This window comes from Hemicordylus capensis, chromosome 1 (genome assembly GCF_027244095.1).
Source record: "Hemicordylus capensis ecotype Gifberg chromosome 1, rHemCap1.1.pri, whole genome shotgun sequence".
Lineage (NCBI taxonomy): Eukaryota > Metazoa > Chordata > Lepidosauria > Squamata > Cordylidae > Hemicordylus > Hemicordylus capensis.
Window position 1 is genome coordinate 295,399,247 of NC_069657.1, and position 18,150 is coordinate 295,417,396.

An 18,150-nucleotide genomic window follows, 5' to 3' on the forward strand; every position below is an offset into this window, starting at 1 on the left:
GAGCTCTATTTAGGGCAGCCTTTGTATATAGTTCAGAAACTTCAGTTAGTTCAAAATGCGGCAGCCAGATTGGTCTCTGGGGTATCCCGGAGAGATCACATGCCTGTTCTTAAACAGTTGTACTGGCTGTCAATAGTAATGTGCACGGACCGCGGAGCTGCGGTCCGATGCCAGGGGGGTTGCTTTAAGAGCGGGGTGGTTGTATTTACCCCTCCCACTGCTCCCCCCCACACGGTGCTCCAGTTTTTGGCAAAATGTTCAGGGTGGCAGTGTTCCTCCCTGTCGCGCCTGCCCCCTTCTTGTTCTCCAAAACCGGAAGTAACACGGGCGCATGCGCCTGCCGCCTCCGTGTGCACCGCACATGTCACAGTGACATGCGTGACACGTGCAGCGGCGGCAGGTGCATGGGCCCATGTTACTTCTGGTTTTGGAGAACAAGGGGGCAGGGGCGACAGGGAGGAACGCTGCTGCCCCGAACATTTTGCCAAAAACTGGAGCGCCAGAGGGGGGAAAGCGGCGGGAGGGGTAAGTACAACCCCCCGCCCTTAAAGCAGCCCCCCCCCGCTGGCGGTTCGCTAGACCACCAGACAAATGAACCGGTTTGCAGGCCTCCAACATGGCCTGTGAACCGGTTCGTGCACATCCCTAGCTGGCAATATATTTCTGGGCAAAATACAAAGTGCTTGTTATTACCTTTAAAGCCCTTATTGGCTTAGGTCTGGGTAACCTGAGAGAGGGCCTTTCTCTACAAGATCCCTCTGCTCATTGAGATCATCAGGAGGGGTCCATCTTTGAGTGCCACCAGTTCATCTTGTGGCGACCTGGGATCTGGCCTTCTCAGTTGTCGCTCCTGGGTTGTCGAACACACTCCCTGTGGTCATAAGAGGATTATCTTCCTTGGAGGCGTTCAGAAGAGCCTTAAATACCCATTTTTTTTAGCCTGGCTTTTGATGTCATCTAGTTTAAATTTTAATCTTAATCTGGTTTAAATGGTGTTTTTTTTTAAAAAAAAATTATTGTATTATGTGTGTGTTCTTAATGTAAAATGCTCTGAACCATTTTAGGAAGGGTGGTATACTGAATAAATAAATAAATACTGAATAAATAAATACTGAATAAATAAATAAATATACTGAATAAATAAATAAATAATTTCCCCCCTGTATGTGATATTGGGAGCTGCACAGGATTGGTCGATTGCCTTCAGTTCTTTAGCTGAATCATGGTGTGGAGTTGTATTTAAGAACAAAACTCAGCCACCTTAGTATAGCACTGAGGATGATGACTTACTTCGAAATGTTTGCTATTTTCATACATCTGTGGTTTATTTTTTCAATTTTAAACTTTTGAATGTTTTTAAACTTTTAAACGTTTAAGCTTTTATTGTGCATTAAAGAAGGTCATTGAAAAAGCTTTGAAATAAAAAATAAAGAAGTATAAAGGAGGCTGTGCTCAGGTACAGCCTTCAAAAGCTTCTGGAAGTCCCACCCTGCACATCAACCATCCAGCTCTCCCAACATGGACCTCATGCTAACAGGATTCCTCTGAAGAGTCAAATGCTGTAAGCGTGATGATGGGCACTTCCATGCTTGGTGCTTTAATGATCACGAAAGCACCCACCATCATGCTTACAGCATTCACCTCTTCAGCTGAACACTGTAAGCGTGAGGGATGGATGCATCAGGAGAGTTGAGTGATTGATCAGACTTCTGCATGGACTCATGCTTACTGCATGGGACTTTTGGTAAGCTTTTGGAGCTCCTTTTTCACAATGTCTGAATGGGGCTAATGCAACAACTGATATAATAGCACCTCTTCTCTATGCACTTCTCTTGAAGAAATGTGTTCTCCTGAAGGAAAATGGTGGTTTTCCTTTTCCTATTCTTGTGAACTGGGCCTTTATCCAACTAGATCTTAAGTTGACATCACATACTATTAACAGGCTTTTTGCCAGGCTGTGTGTGGTTGACAAGACAACTGGCTTCCTGTGGTTGTGGGCAAATAATTCAGGGCTTAAAAGAAAATTCACAAATTTAGTAAATTTAGTAAATTTATATTTAGAATATAAACCTGAATATTTCCGACAACACCTTATTTCCCAGTTACTAAATGAGATGTCAGGCAAGACCAAGGTCAGCAGTGCCCATGAACAAGGCTAGAGGATACCCTTGTTGGTAACAGTCATAACAGTCTACTGTTTTCCCCTCAAAAAAGAGTTCCTCCCCTTCTGCTTTTAGATTCCAAAAAGTGTTGTTGCTGAAACTGCTGTGAGAGTCAGCTTTGCCAAACAGAATCTTTTTGCAATCATGTTTCTTTGGCAAAGCAAGAGGAGGATGACGACTGATAAGATGGTCAGATTAAAGGGAGATGGACTTAAAGTACCATATCTTCAGCCTGACATTTATTACATACAGTCCATGCAGTAAAAATATTTTCCGTCTTCTCTGTGCACTGTGTTTCACATACCTAAATGTCAGGCTCCCTTGCCAATATAATACCCACAGGGAGGAATGGAAATAGACTGCTCTTAGAGATCACGTTACTGTCTGGCACCTCAGTCCGAAACATTCATGATGGAATCGCTGCTGGGCGTCACCACAACATGAGGGCAGCATCATGTTGGGCTGGGCCAGCAGTGAGTATATATGTGTCTCTTATTCTAAACATATATTTGATGCTGCAGCAAATCTCTGGATTGGGAGAGAAGGAGACTACCCCTTGGGACTAAATTAGTCGTTAAACAGGGTGTTTGGCCGTGTGTGTGTGTATGTGTATTTACTAAATCACAGCAGTGAGTAACCCCACTATGTTCTGGGGTGGGATTGTAGAATGTGGCTGTATTATGTGGATTACATGGGCAGGGAAAAGTCAAACCTTTGTCCCAGGCAATTTAAATTGGGAGCTGTGGGGTGCAGCTGGTGAAATTAAGCATACACATGTGGACAAATGTGTTGGTACCCCTCCACGAAAAAAGAAGAGCCCACAATTGTCTCTGAAATAACTTGAAACTGACAAACGTAATTGGCACCCATCATTGTTTATTCTGCATTTAACAAAAACCAGACTTTGCTTTAGGGTTTTGATGCAACAGAATATTTCAAATAATAACACAAAAGAAAATGGCATGGATAAAAATGGTGGGACCCTTAACCTAATATTTTGTTGCACAACCTTTAGAGGCAATCACTGCAATCAAGCCATTCCTATAGCTCTCAATGAGACTTCTGCACCTGTCAACAGGTAGTTTGGCCCACTCTTCCTGAGCAAACTGCTCCAGCTGTGTCTGGTTTGAAGGGTGCCTTCTCCAGACTGAATGTTTCACTTCTTTCCATAGATGTTCAATAGGATTCAAATCAGGGTCCATAGAAGGCCAAAACAGTCCAATGTTTTGTCCTTAGCCATTCTTGGGTGCTTTTAGCTGTGTATTTTGGGTCATTATCCTATTGGAGGATCCGTGACCTGTGACTGAGACAGAGCTTTCTGACACTGGGCAGTACATTTTGCTCCAGAATGTCTTGATAGTCTTGAGATTTCATTGAGATTTCATTTCACAGATTCAAGGCACCCCGTGCCAGACACAGCAAAGCAGCCCCAAAACATAACCGAGCTTCCTCTATGTTTCACAGCAGGTATGGTGTTCTTTTCTTTGAAAGCCTAATTTTTCATCTGTGGACATAGAGCTGATGTGACTTGCCAAAAAGCTCCAGTTTTGTCATTAAAAAGCCAGACTGGAATTTGCTAAAATGCATATTGACAGGCCACAATGCTTCTGGGAAAATGTCCTTTGGACAGATGAGACAAAACTCATCTTCATGGCCTTTCATATATCATGAGCCCTCATTTTTTTTTTAAAAAAATGAGATTTTTTTTTAAAAGGTGCTACACCTGCATACAGCATCCCAAGAGTGCACCCACAAGCCTGGCCTCGGTGCTGGTGTGTTCAGAAGCCTCACCTCTGCACTGAATAATCTTAGTGTTTGCAAACACTGCTGTAAACATGCTGTAAGCATGAAGAGATTTTTTCCATGACTGGAAGGCTGGGCTCTTGGCCTATGATCATGTAGGACTTTACAGGTAATAAGCACTAGCGCTTTGATATTGCTTGCCTGGACAAACTGGCAAGCAATGTGGTTGAAAACTGCTTCAGCTATTCTGTGCTGCAAGTCTTCATTTAAGAGTCTGACTGCAGCATTTGGGACCAGCTTAGGTTTCTGAACTCTCTTCAAAGGCAGCCCCAGGTAGATTTAATTGCAGCACTTTAACCATGAGAAATTTAAATTCAGACTGCAAAGTGCTTTGCAGTCTATATCTTATTCTTCTGCACCACAATCCTGTAAGATATTCCTGGCCGACATCCAGCCTAATGGAATTCACGTGTGGCGATGGTGCACTGGCTACAGGGGATGGGCAATTTATGTCCATTTCCCCTTCTCTGAAGGAGACTGTGAGTTCCAAAAATTTGTCCTCAAGAGTTGTGCAGCCTTCAGGGTCATATTTTCAGCAGTTGGCTTTAGGGAAAAGGGGAGATAAATGAAAATCTTCCATCCCCTATAGCACCAGCTCAGCATTAACTGCACCACACTTCATTAGTCTGGATGTCAGTCCTTGATTCATTGTATAGGGTGGAGAATGGTGACAAAAAAGGTCAGCTGATCTAGAGATTCATGTGGGAGCTGTAGAAGACTCTGTATGCTGCTTCATATACAATGTTTTTACTGGCCAAGTGTGTGGAGAGAGATTGATATGGTCTAGATGTTTGTTACTCCATGAGGACTATTGACCATCTGCTTGCAGATTGTATCTGCTGGACAGAGCCAGTAATTATAATATATTCCTTTTCACACATTATGTTCCACACACATACATTTTGTGTACAGTGTATGCACATACAGATCTGTACTCATGCACAATTATTCAGACATGTGCAAGGAGCGTACAGTAGTACATTTACTGGTGTCTGTGCACATATGCAACATAATGTCTGAATAAGGTTAACAAGTTCCAGCCTAAACTAGGATTTGAATCCAGAGCCAAGTCCAGCAGCAGCACTACACTGACTCTCATTTGGCTTGAGACAATGGCATAGCATTGAAATCATATCTGATGTTGCATCAAGTAACTTCAAAGGCATCTCCCCTTTCCCCCCGAGGAGTGACAAGCTTCATTCAGAAATAACTGATGACAGGACCCACTGGAGACCTTCTCAGAGGAGGAGAAAAATGGCTCAACCAAGGTCCTTGGACTTACTGAAAAAGCCTCCTAGAGCCAATGGACCCTGAGCAGGCAGAGTTTGCTCCTCCTGCAGCAGCTCCCTTAGAGGAGTGCTGGAGTTCTGGGGATCTGGTGCCCTAGAAAGGCTCCTATTTTGTCCTCTGAACCCTGTCCATTGTCCCGACAACCCCAGAAGCAGCGGTGACTGTGCCAGTGCTGAACACCAAGCAAAATCCTTGCCTGGCCATTTGGTGCCTCCCTTCTAATGGCATCTACTCAGGAGGAGAAGGCCAAGTCAGAAACCTGTTTTATATCCGAACCACTCTGTGTTCCAGGAAGGGGTGGGGGCGGGGCTCCTGGCTCCCTCCAAACACCTTCTTCTTCAAGCTCTGCCTCCAACTGTTGCCTTGTTAGACCTGGGTCAGGACACATAGATGGGTTTGAGCTCCTCTTCAAATCCACTCATGTCATATATCAAGAGCAATGTCATGCTAAAAAAGTTGCCCTTTTTATGGATGCTTAAAAGTCTCTGGACATCCTGATAAAGGCATCAGCAGTGCATACTAGGAACTGTGCCTAGGCATTCAACAATCACTTTTCTTCTTAAATACTTGCTTTGTGTTTAAGTTCAGAGAAAAATTAAGTTCAGACAAATCAAAACCAGATTTTTGGAACTTAATGCTGAATTCTCTGAATTCAAAGTGAGCATAATAATGTTGGAGATCCAGCTCCATATGGCGTTGACCTTTTACACCAGAAACCTAATGACCACTAGGGGCATTGGGAGTAGAGGGAGTCAGTTAGGATCTCTTTTTCTTTCCTGTTTATCTCTGCCTTTATGATCCCACAATTGACCAGGGTAATGCAGATGGCCAGTGCGCATGCGCAGCGGCTTCCAAAATGGCTGCCAGTGTGAAAAGGCCCAGAATGGGTAAAAATGGACTAAAACTGCCAGAACCAGGCCAATTGGAGACTGGGGGTGGGGGGTGAGGCTGGTGGGGAAAGGGAGAAGACCAGCTGGAGGAACCTCCTGCAGCTGTGGTGAGTTTCTAAAAAACAAAACATGTTTGCTAGAACCCCCGGACCGGCTGGTGAGGGGAGGGGTTCAGCTCAAGTTTGAGCTGAACTGGGTCTGGTTCAGCTCAAGGGCAAGCCGGGGGCAAGCCCTTGAGCCAGCCAAGTTTGTCAAACTCACATCCTAATTCTTACCATAAGAACAAGTCTTCTTTCTTCTCCAGTGTACATCCCTGCCAGCCAGCCTGTGTCTGGATAACATGGGGGCAGATTGGTCCTGTGATATGGCTGACAGCCTGACACATGGGTCAGGACAACAGTCTATCATCTCATCTATCAGTCTATCATCTCTATCATCTTGGCTCACATGCCAAGACAACCTCAGAAAGGAGTGCCCATTCCTGGTTGGGTAGGTCATACACTTCCAAGCCACACTTCCTTGCCAGGGCTCCCGCAGGTGCTGAAGCAAATGAAAGGTGGAGTTCTACCATGTCGAAACATCTTGAAGGATCAGGTGTTCAGGTAGGCAGAGCTCAAGTTGCCTCTCCTTGAGGATCTACCTACCCTTTCCACTTGGGTGGAAGGAAACTGCTAGCTTGCAGCACCTCTCCACAAGAGCAGCCATGGCAGCAGCAGGATGATGCCCAGCTCCTACAGTGGGGATGTCCCACCTGGCTGCAGCTCCAGGAAGGCCAAGCTCATCCCACATGATCTGGTTCAGAGTATGCAGTGGGAAGAAACAAACTGACCCTGCTCAGCTGCCTTTGTTATGTTGGCAGTATTGTTGGTGAACCCTTGGAAAAGGTTTGGCTGTCCGGACAGAACATCCATCACCTGGTAATCCATGGCCACCGACAGCTCATCTACTGTGTGGTCAGCACCTTCACATGCAGCACAGCCAACCTGTGCTTTGCTGTGTGGGAGGTGCTGGCTAGGCCAACAGCAGCAGATGTCCGCTTGCTCTCCTGCCCCAACAAGTGTGCTTTGAGGGACAAGAAAGCAGTGTGACTCCCACTGGGACAGATCTGCAGTAAAGTGCTGGTGTCAGATGCCCGATGAGGCCTCCATGCACACCTGGTATAGGGAAGGCCACCTCCCTGGCTGCTAAAGGTGGTGTGTAAGTGGATGTTGTAGTTGGGGCAAACAACCAGAGCAGCTGGTGGAAGCTGGTGTTCTCCATCACCTGGAATAGCTGGGCATCCAAAGTAAGCATCTCCCCAATGGCCATGAGGATTTGGGCAACCAGACCACTTGCCCATTGACTGCACCCACTGCGTAGGCAACTTCCTTTGCTTAGGAACAGGAGCAGGTACCTCACCACTAGTCAAGGGCACACCACACCTACTGCTGGTGAATGGACCCCCAAGTGATGCCATTGCAAGGTCTGAAACATCCCTGTTGTCATAAGATGCTTAGGGTCCTTACCCCTGCTGACCGATTGCCTGCAGTGGATGCAGGCAGCATGGTAAGCGTTATCATGATGAGGCTCAAAGTGGTTCCACACCAGGCTGTTATTGGACCGGGGCCATTTGGGTGCAAGTGGTGGTACTGGGGCTGCTGGTTCATTCTGGGGGCCACCACCACCACTGCCTTTTGGGGCTGAGAAAGTCCAGAAAGTGGAAGTAGTTCCTGATCTTCCTCAGTCTCAGCCAAGGGGTGGGGGAGGCCGTAGTGCCAATGGGGATTGGGGTGGATGGAGAGAGCTAACAGCCGATGACAACTCCTCCTCCACTGCCGTGCAAGAGCTTCTTCCCTGGAGCTTCTTCCATGGGAGGACCACACCCCTGCATTCTACCTCAGCAGCCACAGGTGGCTGCGATGCAGGACCAGGCTCCTGGGGAGTAGACCCCTCTCACTGTCACCCACCATGACCAGCAGCATCACCCCAGTCACTCTGCCCCTGACCGTGCTGCTCACCATCCCAGACATCTTTGGTTTAAAAAAAGAAAGAAAGCCCTAACTCTGATGCAGAGGGAGAAGAAGCACCTTTAAGGGTGTGTGAACCCAGGGGTGGTCTATTTATGCTCTGTGTGCCACACACAGCAATATTTGTAGCACTGTGGTGTACACACAGAAGTAGAAAAGTTAAATCCCCCACACACACATATAACCAGGCTTTATTTGGGGGTGGTTTTTTTTGAGGGGGCCGAGGAACAATGGGGCAAGTCAAAGGAAGGCAAAGGGCAAGGGATTACTGTGGCCATGGGGGTTGCTGGTACCATTAAAAAAAACAACTGGGGGGGGGAATCAGCATGGCGCCCCAGTTATTAAAGCCACTGAGGGTGGCTACAAGCAAGAATAAGATATCCAAATTTTAAAAAATTCCAAGCAGCACCCAGTTAATCAGGGCTGATTCAATTTGAATGCTAATCAGGCCCTTTATTTTAGGGGCAATTTGATTTGAGTTCGAATCACTTGAATCACCCCAATTTGACCTCAGATTGGTTTGACTCGAATTGATTTGCACTTCTCTACTTTTAATATCAGCCTCTCATTGTTGATATGGAGGCAACAGCACTGACCTTCCTTAAAGATGTTGAGTCTTTCTGGCAGAGTTTAGGAATGCAGCAGACACTCTTGGCTTGCTTGAACTGATATTTCTCTGACATACTATCAGCTGGCAACGAACTTTGATGAGGTGATAGATATGTTGCAACTTGATTCATTAACAACTAGAGGCCACTGTATCTTATTTCTAGTGGATGATAGAATGAGGTGCTCTGACCTAATGTAGCACCACCACCCTTTGCGGAAGGTGATGGCAATGGCCATTGCTTTTCTGTTTAATGCACAGAGACAAAGAAGAGCGAATGCTTCTAATTTGTACTGGGATGTTGTAGGCTGACCTACTAAGCAGGAAATTCTCTCTATGCTGGGTCAGATGAACATCTTCCACTACATACAAGGAGGATGGGGGCGGGGCACAGCTTGAAGATGCTTTCTCCAATGTCTCTAAATGATGAGCCACAGCAACCTGACACATCCTTTAATTGTGTGTGAGGGGTGTTCATCCAAATTGCTCCTCTACATTCACCATGCCCCTTGTGTGTAGAGAAGGATTCAGGTTCATCTGAACTGGTCCACTGTTGAATTTTGAAAGCACATTGAGCCAGGTTGGAGCCAGAGTTTAACCATGCACTGATTTTTTGTGTGATGTCTTCTCAGGTGGAGCCTGGGTATGCATTTGGGCATTCACTGAGAGAGAGAGAGATGAAGGAATCAGGAATGTGATGTGGAAAAACCTGGAATGTATGATGATGCAGAGGGAGTGAATGAGAATTCATTAATAGAAAATAACAATGGGGCCCATCCACTCCTCTTCTGATGGATTCAGACATGAAGAAGGTGTATTGGGCCTGGATGCATGGGTGACTCAGGTATCTGTGTTTCATGCTTCCAGTGAAACATCTGAGGTGAGAAACCACTTATGCATGAGCATCAAATGCATGTAGAGCTCACATATCTTCCCTTTTGGACATTACTCTGGAAGTGCAAAAAGAGACACACCCATCCACTCTCTCATTACCCACTTTATAGGGTTACATAAGAACAGCCCTGCTGGATCAGGCACAAGGCCCATCTAGTCCAGCATCTTGTTTCACACAGTGGCCCAACAGATGCCTCAGGGGAGCCCACAGGCAAGCAGTATGTGCATGCCCTCTCTCCTGCTGTTGCTCCCCTGAAACTGGTATTGAGAGGCATTGTGCCTCTAAGGCTGGAGATGGCCCACAGCCACCAGACTAGTAGCCATTGATAGACCTGTCCACCATGAATTTGTCTAAGCCCCTTTTAAAGCCATCCAAGCTAGTGGCCATCACCATATCCCATGGCAGAGACTTCCATAGATTAATTATGCACTGTGTGGAAAAAGTACTTCCACTTGTTGGTCCTAAATTTCCCAACCTTCAGTTTCATCGGGTGACCCCTGGTTCTAGTGTTGTGAGAGAGGGAGAAAAATTTCTCTCTGTCCACCCTCTCCACTCCATGCATAATTTTATACACCTTGCTCATCAGAGGTGTAACTAGGGAAAACGGCGCCCGGGGCAAGCACTGAAATTGCGCCCCACCCCCCTACCGCCGCCCCCCCAACATACATCTGACTGACACACATGTTTCAGAAAACTTTTATTTTAAAAATTTTAAAAATTACAAAAATTACCAAAAATTTCAAAATGCACTACATACTTAGGTTTTCCCTCACAACAACCCTGTGAAGTTGGCTTGTATCTCAAACATCAGAATTATGATGCAATGATGATTATTATGATTATGATGCCCCTCCCTCACGCCCTGGTTCTGTTCCTGACTTTCCCTTGTGAGTGACTGTATTTTAACAAAATGAAAACCAAGGACTCCAAAGTAATTCGAGGGACTAGGGTGATAGTGCTAAAGACTCCTTATTCTCCCGCTGTTAAAGAAAGACTCCCCTTTTCCAAAACCGCACGCTATTTACACCAGAAAAGGTTTCAAATGGAGGGGGAAGCATTTATGCATTTATGCTTTGTTTTATGTTACGATTTCAAAGTTAGAAAAACTATAAAAGGGCCATTTTAGAGAAGATATGCACTGCCTTAGTTGCAAATCCTGCTTTTTTGAGATTCCCTGCAATTGAATAAAGCGATAATATACACCTTTGCTATTTAAATTGGTTGGAGAGTATTTATGACAATAAAAAATGAAATGGCATTTCAGATGCAACATTGGTTGCCTAAGACCACTCAGATTTAACTAATCTTCATCACATTGACAAAAAGAGCAATTAAAATTAAAATCCATGACTAAAACCAAACCACTTTGGGGTTGTTTTTAATGAAATGTGGTATATAAATGTAACAATAAATGTTTAGAAGTATATACTTTCACCCCCTGCCCAACCTACAATTAATTCCAGCTTATTTTCAAAGGGCTTCTAGTTTTATTTACAAATTGCTTGGCAGCACCAATGTTTAAGTAATCGCTAATTGCTCCTAATGATAGTTTTACTTATTGTTAAATTTATATACCACCTTTCATTAAAACATTCTCTGTTCATCTGATTTTCAGTCTGGTTAATTAAATCGGTGGAGGTTTAGACTTTCCTGATGGGCTGAAACAGCTAATCCATTTTGATGATGACATATAATTAAATTAGCTTGCATTACATAGTGAAAAAGTCCAGGAAGGGAGAGATGGGGGGATGTGGAACCCAAGGTTCCACATCCCCCCATCTCCCCCTCCCTGAACCTTTTCAGTTAAAACGTGGTTAGATTATAGGGGAGGAAGGACTTGAATGAGCAAAAAGGGGAACTGGTTCGGGCGTTCAGGAAGTTGTTCAGAAGAGGGAGTTGTTCAGGAAGTTTGCTCTGGTGTGTGTCCTCCTCTCGACGTATGCGCTACTGGTCGCGGGGCGGCGGGGCGTGCCGGGGAGTGAGAGTCAGAGACTTGGACTACGAAGACGCCACGGCGCCCAGTGCTGGATGAGCAATGCCAATGGGGGGGTGTGCGCCAGGACTGGGGGAGGGGGACTGCTCTGCCAAAAAAAAAATTCCAGCAAATCGGTGGGGGCACTTTTTGGTGCCCCCTGCCAAGTGGCACCCGGGGCACGTGCCCCCCTGCCCCCCTATAGTTACATCTATGTTGATCATGTCTCCCCTTGGTCATCTCTTTTCCAAGGTAAAGAGCCTCAGATGCTATAGCCTTGCTTCATAAGGAAGGTTCTCTTGGCCCCAGATCATCTTGGTTGCCCTCTTCTGCACCTTTCCCAGTTCTACAGTATTCCAGTTCCCAACCTTGGGTCCCCAGATATCGCTGGGCTACAACTCCCATCATCCTTAGTCACAATAGGCCACTGTGACTGGTGGTGGGAATTGTATTCCAATATGCAGGGACTCAGGGTCCTTAGAGAATGGACAGCTGGATCCATTTTGTCCAGGGGCGTATCTAGGGTAGGGCAGGCAGGGCACGTGCCCTGGGCGCCAATTCTTAAAATTAATTATTTTTTTTTAAAAAAATTGCCACTAAAAACAAAATGGCCACTGCACATGCTCAAATGGCCTCTGTGAGGCCCTAGGCCGTGCCAGGCCTCACAGAGGCCATTTGAGCATGCACAGTGGCCATTTTGTTTTCAGCAGCCATTTTTTAAAAAGAACAATTATTTTAAAAAATAGCCACTGCACATGCTCAAATGGTCTCTGCGAGGCCCTAGAGGCTAGCGGTGGGAGAGGTAACCTTTGCAGACCCCCCCCCCACAGCCTATAGGAAGCTCCCCAAAGGGGCTACAGGTAAAAAATAATAATTTAATATAATATAAGTCACTGTACACATATTTAGTTTGGCACTATGTATAGAGAATCAGGGCTTGTGAATACTGAGCTGAAGCTTATGAGCTAGGATTGTATTCATTTGCTCTTAATTTGCTTCTTATGATAAGTGAGTTAAATGTGGTGTTTTAATAATATGGTTATTAATGGTGAGTTTGTCTTTGAATCAGTGTGAAATCCTTAGTATTAAGGCCCACTGGGAGTTTCTTGCTCTCTTTCTCTCATTTTAACTGTCTTTCTGAAAGACTAGAATATATTCCAAGCAGTGACACAGTTTACTCTGCATATCCTTTAATTATTTTCAGAGTATCTGGGAAAAGTCAAATTCTCCATTTATTTTTAAAACTGATGTAATAGTGATGCTACAGTGCATAGTAGAGAATTAGACAGGCACTTCTGTTTAGTTTTCCAAGTACACCTCCACATAATATTTGGGTATTTCATGAACCCCAGCATACTGAAATTTGTAGTTTTCTATCATTTTTTGGTCTGGCTACGTCCACTGCTAAATAGTTTTTGAAATTTTAAAAGATTAATGAGCTTGACTTATATTTTTCAGCTGATATTATAGTAAAGTTATCTGAAAGATGGGTATCAGATGCTTGGACAGGGGGTGCAATTTCAGTGCTTGCCCTAGGCGCTATTTTCCCTAGATACGCCTCTGATTTTGTCATTTCATTACATGCTGGTGTAATGAGAGTTCTGACCTGTATTTGGCTCAGAGACTACCAAGGTTTTGATAAACATGCATTTTGAAGCTTGCTAAAAGCATGGTGACTAAAGGGAACGAGTACATGTTTGATCAAACCCAGCTTTCAAGTGGTTTGCTCTGGAGGCTATGATGGAAAATACAGAGCAATAAGAATCAGCCAAAACTTCCCGAGCAGTGCAATAATTAGTATCCTGCCATTTTGAAAGATCTTAATACTGTAACTGATTTTAGTTACCCCTAACAAAAAGATTGTGCACATTGTACTTCACCTAGAAGCAGAATTAAGAATATTTAGGAGCAGCATAGCCGCATAGAAATATTTATTTAATTTATATCCCTCCTTTTGATCAAAGTATTCACAAGGTGGTTCACAATCACAGCCATTCCCTACATCAAGTATAAGAAACATTAAATACCACTTTAAACTTAATGAAACAAAATAGTTATAGTCTCAGGAGGAAAAATATAGAAATATCTAGAATCCATTATCTTGAATTAAAATAACTTAATATTTTCCAGGAAAATTTCAGGAGAATATTCTTGTCATTCTGCAGAAGGGCAAAGATCCTCCCTGACACAAAATGAGAAGAATGAGATGGTGTGCAAGCATGCATGCGCTCTTTCTCTCTCTCTTTCTCTCTCTCTCATTGGGTTGAACCGATGGGCACAAATCAGCCAAAGTTAAAATACATCTATATTTCATTAATTTCAACAGAGAGGATTTAAGCTCATACAGAACACTTGCAAATCAATGGGACTTAAAAATGTTTCTCTTTGGCTGGATTATTCTGCATTCACAAGCCAAATGTTTGGGCAAAGTCTTAAAAACACTGGCTGACATCTAGGCTCTGAAATTACTCCAAGACTAATTTCAATAGGGCTACTCAAGAGTTAATGCAATGCTCAGGGGTAATTCAGTAGGACTACTCAGGGGTAAACTGTCCTGAGCCATTTTGGAAGGGTGGTATAGAAATTGAATAAATTAATAATAATAAAAAAAATTAATCTAGGTGTCAGCCACTGTTAACTGTGGCTTCTGATTTGGAGGAAAAGACTATCTAGTTGTACTTTATGCACACGTCTCTGAATGTGCAAACTCTTCCCATGCTGTAGTCCCAATAGGCCACTCTTCCCATGCGGTAGACATACACCAGAATGTCCTGTCCTTTCATTTTACAGCATGGGAGGTTTTAGCACATTCAGAGATTCAGAGGCAAACAGGCTGTCCTGTTCTTCTCACATGACTGCCGAGGGAGACGCAGGAGTCATTCCTTGAAATATGACACACCTCCTTTCGGGATGTATTCAAGAGACGCAGATCCCTAGCCTTGGCCAGAACGTTAATACTGCACTCTGGATTATAAACAGTGCATTGTAGAGTTACTGGATTACTTGTTTTCTTTAAAGTGGTTGTATAATTCATTCTAATAAATGTTCATACCCAGAGTTTATTCACAGATATTCAAATAAACAGCTGTACAGTTCAGTACAATCCATATTAGTGCAATGCCACAGTATTGCTAAAGAACCATGGTCAGTGTCTCATTTTTTCTCTCCTTCAAGTATGCTGCTCATGACCATTAGACCTTTTTTTTTTTTAAACAAGGAGTAGGTAATATTTCTACCAAGCCCCTCAAATGGACCAAAACCTGAATGTATTTGCTCCTTGACAGATAATAACAATAGTTGCAAATTCTATGCACACTTTCCCAATTGGATACAGTTACTTCTGAGCCGAAATGCACAAGCTGCCTCTGAGTAAACATAGGCAGTTGGCTGTGGACAAATAACAGAAGATTGGCTAAGGCCAAAAGAACTGGTTTATCAAGGAGCAAATGCACTCAAGATGGCTGATATTCACTGTACAGTATGTGGATGATCCCTGAAGCATGTCTAGGTTTCATAGATTTTAACAGCTGGAATTAACCAACATGTATAAAACCTCTCCCATTGTAAAGTAAGTTTCAAGCGGATTATGCCCCATCTTGTGAAATCCAGAAGTACCTTTGGCTTGGTTCCCAAATGAGTTTTGTGAAGTGTTGTGGCAGAAAGCTACTGGAACCTGCCAGTTTACATTCTATATACTTATCTTCCTAGTCTAATATTTAAGAGAAGCAAACAGCAATCTGCATCACTCAGATATTTTGTCTATTTATTTATTTATTTATTTATTGCTTTGTTTCCAGGAATGGAGCAGGGTTGTTTGCTGAAACTGGAAAAGTAGAAACCGAATGTTGTCTTGATGTTACCCACTGGGTCATCAATATGAGTAATCAACAGTATAGCATGTACACCTTCCACCGTAGGGTGTGGAACTCTAAGAATAGTGGCAGAACTTGATACCAGTCACAACAACTATTGCATGACTCACTCTAGTTGACTGAACTGACACAGCAGCCGTACTAAGGAAGTCGGCATTCACTGAAGAGTCTTCAAATAAGTGACATCACTTACGTTACATATCATAAAGCTCAATTTTAAATTTCCCAAAGCAAGGAAATACAAAGCCAACCAATTTCTGCCCTCAGTAGGCAGCATGATAATGTTAGCTCTGCCCTGTAGCAATGAACATTTCTACACTATATGTAGATAGATTTATTGCCTCCTGTCCAGGGAGGGAAGCCTGGGAATCTCCAAGGAGGGCTATAGCCTCTTCACAAATTGCAATTCCAGCTTTCTGTAAAGGGAAAACCACTTAAGTTGGTAGGACTGTTCATCCTAACAGGGATTTCCAGATGTTCACTACAACTCCCAGCATCCCCAGCTGCAATGGCCTTTGGCTAGGGATTATGGGCATTGTAGTCAACAACATCTGGGAATCCCTGTTAGAAGGAACACTGGTTGGTGGTATAGTGAACGTTGAAAGTTGCCCTGCTGTGTGTGCTCTGTTGCCAGAGAACTTCCCTCATTTTGGAATTTAGCTTCTACCTTCGCCTCGTAGACGGTTGTTGTATGCACCAGGACTTATTTTTTGAGGGATGGTCTCACTTTCAGGCAAGCAAGATGCTCACATAGGTTGAGGTTTTGTGCTTTGAGCCTGGGATAGGTAGGGATGTACCCAGAACTCTTACACTTCTGATGGGGCCAAACTGCTATCCTAGCAAGCAAGAGACCTGGGACAATACAGAATCCTAATGGACCAACCTGACTCCACCCTGATACAGTCATAGCAACTCCTGACCATTGACTGAACTGGCATGTCTAGTTCAGTAAATCACACCTGGTAGTGCTGATCCACACCTGGTAGTCTTGATTCACTCACCCTGCTCCCATGACCCTCCATACCAAATATTAGCATGCCTGCCCTCCTACCACCCTGAGCCACTTTTGGAAGGGTGGTATAGAAATCAAATAAATAAATAAATAAATAATAAATATCTTTTGAGCCTCTGGAATTCCCCCTTTGACTTGCCTTTTCTTTTATCTGAAATTCCTATAACTGGCCTAAGCACTCAGACCTGTCTGCTTCCAGATGTGAGATTGCTGATCAGTTTTACCCTAGGGTCTCCCAGCTTTTGCTTTCTGTCTGTCGTCTTTCATTTTTCTCACAAGTGGCCTAACTGTGTCACCTCCACTTTCCCTCCCTCTCATGGAACAGCCTTCAACTCCACTATAACAACCAATGCTCAATATCCGGTGACTGTATTGCGCTGTTTTGGATAACATCGGATAATGCCCTCCACTTGTCCTGAACCACATGGGCAAAGATGCTGCTCCACTAGGAGTTTGCAAAATCTACTTTCAAGATGTGCTGTAGGCATGGTTTGAAGGCATAAGATGGTAAATGCCTTCCTCGGTGGTGCACAGGTGAACTTAACCAGGTACTGCAAGAAACTTCTATGTTTCTTATATTGGCAGTACCAAGATGAAAACTTTGAGGACTGCACCACAGCAGGGTGTCGGCTAGCATCCCGCTCAAGGAGCCAATTGCTGATGTTTCCTCTGCTCCAAGATTTAAGTTCCTCTTCCAAGGGCAAGGAATACAGTTGCAAAATACAGGACTGCAAGTTTGTGCTATGATTCCCACCCATATAATACAAGTAGCAGGATTTAACTAAATGATGTCCAAGGACACTGTCTAATTTATTAAAATACATTAGCAATGCCAGATGTACTCTAATGGGTATTGAGGGCAGCCCTACCTCCATTCTTAGATAAGCAGCAGGAGTACCCTGGGGCAAACCAAGAATTTTCCTTAGGAAATGGTTTTGAACTATTCCCAGCTGAGCAGTAACGTTCTCATCCCATCCCCAGACCTCAGCACCATACAGCATCTGTGATATCACCTTGTCCTGGAATATTTTGAGTGCAGGAGCTATTAACTGCCATCCTTTGGAATAGCAAAAGTTTAAAATAGCCCCCACAGAGCGTTGGGCAGTTGTTAGAGCAATGGTAAGGTGCGCCTTCCATACAAGAGTCTTATGGAAGAAACACCCAAATACAGGTGTATCTCTGTATCTGAAAATCTCTGTATTTGTGGGGGTTCTGTTCTCATAAGGAACAGAATAAGGTTAGGAATAAGGTTCCTAACATAAGGAATAGGGTTAAGGAAACTGTAAGTACTGGGTCATTGCAGTCAATGCAATCGCTGGGATTGCATTACTGGAGGCTGGGAAACTGGAGGCTGGGAAACTGTGCTAAAAATGGGCCAAAATGGGGGGGAAAGACAAAATAAAGTGCTCTACTGTGGTCTGCGGTCCTCCGGCACTCCAGCAATGCCACCCATAGGCACCAAAATCAATCCCGCCCCCCAAGAAAAATCATGATTTTTGGACTTTTAAAAAACAAAACGAGCCACAAAATGGCTCCGATGCCCAAAATGACTGCCGGAAATGACATCCATAGTCATCTCCAGCTGCCTCTGATCTGCAGATATGTGGATTTAACCCCTTTTTGCTACTTGAAACTCCTATT

General features: G+C 44.1%; 1 protein-coding gene across 10 annotated transcripts in view; it reads left to right on the top strand.

The window, feature by feature from the left end:
- MLIP (muscular LMNA interacting protein) overlaps positions 1 to 18,150 on the top strand; it is a 104,586-nt gene that overhangs the window by 17,231 nt on the left and 69,205 nt on the right. For 3 of the 10 annotated variants that reach the window (XM_053286408.1, XM_053286415.1, XM_053286417.1), the window contains exon 2: positions 9,391 to 9,638. The exons of 6 other annotated variants lie outside the window; for them this stretch is intronic. In XM_053286408.1, coding sequence (XP_053142383.1) covers positions 9,525 to 9,638 — 114 coding nt within the window. In that variant the 5' untranslated portion in view covers positions 9,391 to 9,524. Of the gene's footprint in view, positions 1 to 2,587; positions 2,636 to 9,390; positions 9,639 to 18,150 lie in introns of those variants that run through there. One more of the 10 variants, XM_053286413.1, reaches the window with a different exon arrangement.